Source organism: Capsicum annuum, unplaced genomic scaffold, assembly GCF_002878395.1.
Source record: "Capsicum annuum cultivar UCD-10X-F1 unplaced genomic scaffold, UCD10Xv1.1 ctg51106, whole genome shotgun sequence".
In the NCBI taxonomy this organism is placed as follows: domain Eukaryota; kingdom Viridiplantae; phylum Streptophyta; class Magnoliopsida; order Solanales; family Solanaceae; genus Capsicum; species Capsicum annuum.
The window spans coordinates 1-3,360 of record NW_025859027.1 but is presented as its reverse complement, the minus strand read 5'-3'; the positions used below and the strand labels follow the sequence as shown (position 1 = coordinate 3,360).

Below are 3,360 nucleotides of genomic sequence, written 5' to 3'. Positions count from 1 at the left end.
CTTGAGTCTATTAATGCATGGGGCATGAGGGTTACTGTGGACTGTTTTATTGGCCTCCTCACAATTAGCCCAGCTCTACAAATAGAACCTAAAGGGATGCTGCCCAATATTGCTGTCTTTTGAGGAGCCTTTAAGTTCCTCTGTAACCTCTGTCCTAAGGGGTCATCCACCCGGATTGTTACTGCAACCATATCTTGTGTACAGCTTGTCAATTGTTTCGTTGGATTGAACAATAATGCTTTGTACAGATTTTTTTCTGATTCTCCTTTATATTCAATTGAACGATTGATTGCCAGCAGCCGGGCTTCTGAAAAGATCCTTTCTGCTAGTCACATTTGGAATCTATAATCCTAAGAATTTCTGCAGCGTTCGTTCCAATTCATAGCACTGAAGTAGTATCACATCACAGAAACCTGATCGCAGTATTAAAGTGGTCTAAAATGTGACATTTTTATATTCTAGTTTAATTTCAGAGCTGGAAAGTGGCTACACTGCATAATTGTGTTGGGGATTACTATATTAAACCGCAGGCAGAAACTTTGGAAAGAAGGAAAAGATTGCATGATTGACAGTGTCATTCATTGAACACAACTGAACTAATGCATGAACTGACCTGAAAAAAGAACTAAAGCAAACATAAGAAATGAAGTGTCAGAGTAAAGTTGCACTAAATACATAAGAAGTTTAATTTACACTGTTCAAAGTAGTAACCACTAAACTCAAAATCAAATGGAAATAGTTGAATTACCCAATAATTATCACTTATCACCTCCACTAAATCAATAACATCTGCTTTCATGTATGACATGTTTAGTATTTAACTAATTCAAGAAACTCAGTGCAGACGTATAGCTCATTCACAAGGTCACTTACTAATGTAACTGGAGAACAAGTTACATTTTCATACTAGAACAACAACATACCCAGTGTATTCCCACAAAGTAACGTCTTGGGGAGGATAAAGTTACATTTTCATACTGGAAATTAACCAAAATTCACTTGAAGAGTAAGACCACCATTGTCAACATACCAAAGGGAAAAAACTGGCAGCTAGAAATAGCATGGGATGTGATAAAAGTACCTGCTACATATTGATACTCTTCTCCAACCCATTGCTTACTTCTATGTCATAACTTCTCTATAAAATTACAAGTGCTCTTTTACTAGGGAAAACTTCAAGCTGAATGTTCATTATCTCTAACATGCCGAAGTGGGATTCTAGTGTATACTGTACCTATTCTGACTCCATAACTCTACAAAGGAAAATATAGTAGAAATTGAGCATCCATGGATGAAACTCATGTGAACATCTGCGTGAAACTCTCTCTTTCTTCTCATAATGGAAACAAAATTATTACAGAAGACAATGAAAATAGGTATAAGACACTGGAAAAATGGATTGCTGAAGCATGGCCAGTTAATTGCACGGACCCAGAAAACATTCCACCAGTATTGGTTGCTGTTGGAGCTGCATTTGCTGCAGTAATATTCTTACAAACTCCAAAATGCACCCCCGCCTGCCAAAAAGAAAGTCCATTTAAGCATAAGTTCTTCGATGAAATTTTTTGAAAACAACTTCGAGGCTGCATTCTTGTCACCCCAAAAAGAGCTTCAGCACAAGCGTGTTTTCTTTTGAATCAACTCCAAGAGGTACTCATTAAATCTTCCAGAACAGTATATTACCCAAATCTAAACTATTCCCTCCTTCCCAAATTGAATGTCAACCTTTATGCTACAATATAGTGTCAACTTTCCTGAAAAACAAACTTTAACATTGTATACTTCAAAAATATTACATGGGGCCTATTTACACTCTAGCTAAGACATTTCAGTGGGAACCACAGAGTGGTGATGAGACATGCTCAGATATGTTATTTGAAAAGAAACTTTAAAGGTTGCTGCTGCGAATCTCAGTGATTACCAGCAGAACTCTTTAAGCATAAATCTACCTCTAATAGATCCCTCAGAATATTTGCAATTTTTATGAAGGAAAAAGTAGTTTATCATAACAACAGCTAACAAAGCTATGTACCAGGTTATTGTTAGAGGATGCAACTATCCTTCTGGCACAAATCTTTCGAATTTCATCGAAGATAAGTATCAAAATATCACGCCACTCATCTAGTCATGTTTAAGGCAAGATCTTCCTGGGTTGTCCGGATATGCACATTTTTATTTTGAGCGATAGGTTACAAAGGAAACTAGGAAGGAGCATCCTGTATAAGAGTTTTTTTACCATATTGAGGCTAAAGAGATGCAAGTCAACTCTCCCGCTAATTGTTAAAAAACATCTATTCATGCAAGTAGAGAGCCGAGGTGATCAAATCGTGGGTAAATCCTTCAGTTGGAGATGGATCAGTTTATAGACTAATTTCATCTTTTCAAGGTAGGGGTAAGGTCTGCACATAGAATGTCATCATGGTGAATAATACATCAAATTTGTAGCTGATGTTTCAAGCTCTTGTGATCTGATTAATCACATAAGAGGTATGCTATTTCTCATCTAGAAGCTTTCCTCAAATGCTATTTCTATTTGTGGACCTCAATTTTTTCTGGACAGAGAAGTACATTACTATCTCCTACTGTCTGTATTGAAAAAAATGCATCACTTACGGTCAACATAATTCAAGCTCAGAATCAGCTAATAAAGAGAAGCTCATCACTTACAGGCAACATAATTCAAGCTCAGAATCAGCTAATAAAGAGAAGCTCAATTATGGCTCTTCCACCTAACTCTCTTCATAGAGTGAACCTTTGTCATAGGGACCCTTTTTTACAGTTCTAAAACTATTATCCAATATCCAGTATGTGAGAAAAGATGGAAAACCTGGCATGCTGTGACCGTAGGGCAACCACACAGTGTCCGACCGTTCATTTGATCTAAAACATCAAAAACTCCTCCTCCATCACTTCTCTGCAGGATATTTTTTCATCAGTCAGCATTGAAAATCTTTAGTAATAGCACTAGCATCAGTAAGAAGTAAATATTTCAATACCATGTAAAAATTTACTGCCACATAATTGGGCATCATGTTGCCTGCTGCTTTGTAACAGGCAGCAGCGGTATCAAAAAGTTGAGTTGAATGCTCTTTGCAGGCTCCGTTTTGTACAGCAACTGTGGGAAAGTAATTCATTAGAAACAGAGAGGCACTTCTGGAATTAAGTGGCTTTGATTCCTTACGACTGGAGCATGATCCAGGTGCTACTCCAGGGTCTCCAGCTGAAACATTGTTACCACATATGATTGCTAAAGAACCAACCCAAAAAACTAAAATCTCCAAAACGGGCACACACTTACGCTCATTTTCAACCATGTATCTCCACTGATAAGCAATTCCTTCTGCAGCTTCCTTGGAAGAA

At 37.4% G+C, this 3,360-nt stretch overlaps 1 protein-coding gene across 1 annotated transcript; it reads right to left on the bottom strand.

The window, feature by feature from the left end:
• Positions 1-1,035: 1,035 nt before the first annotated feature.
• On the bottom strand, positions 1,036-3,356 carry LOC107860276 (PI-PLC X domain-containing protein At5g67130; the record flags this gene model as incomplete). The annotated part of the gene is made up of 4 exons (XM_047404020.1): positions 1,036-1,517; positions 2,828-2,914; positions 2,997-3,220; positions 3,299-3,356. Coding segments are annotated over 4 exons (552 nt in total), but the record flags the coding sequence as incomplete, so codon positions are not given.
• Between the last annotated feature and the right edge of the window lie 4 nt (positions 3,357-3,360).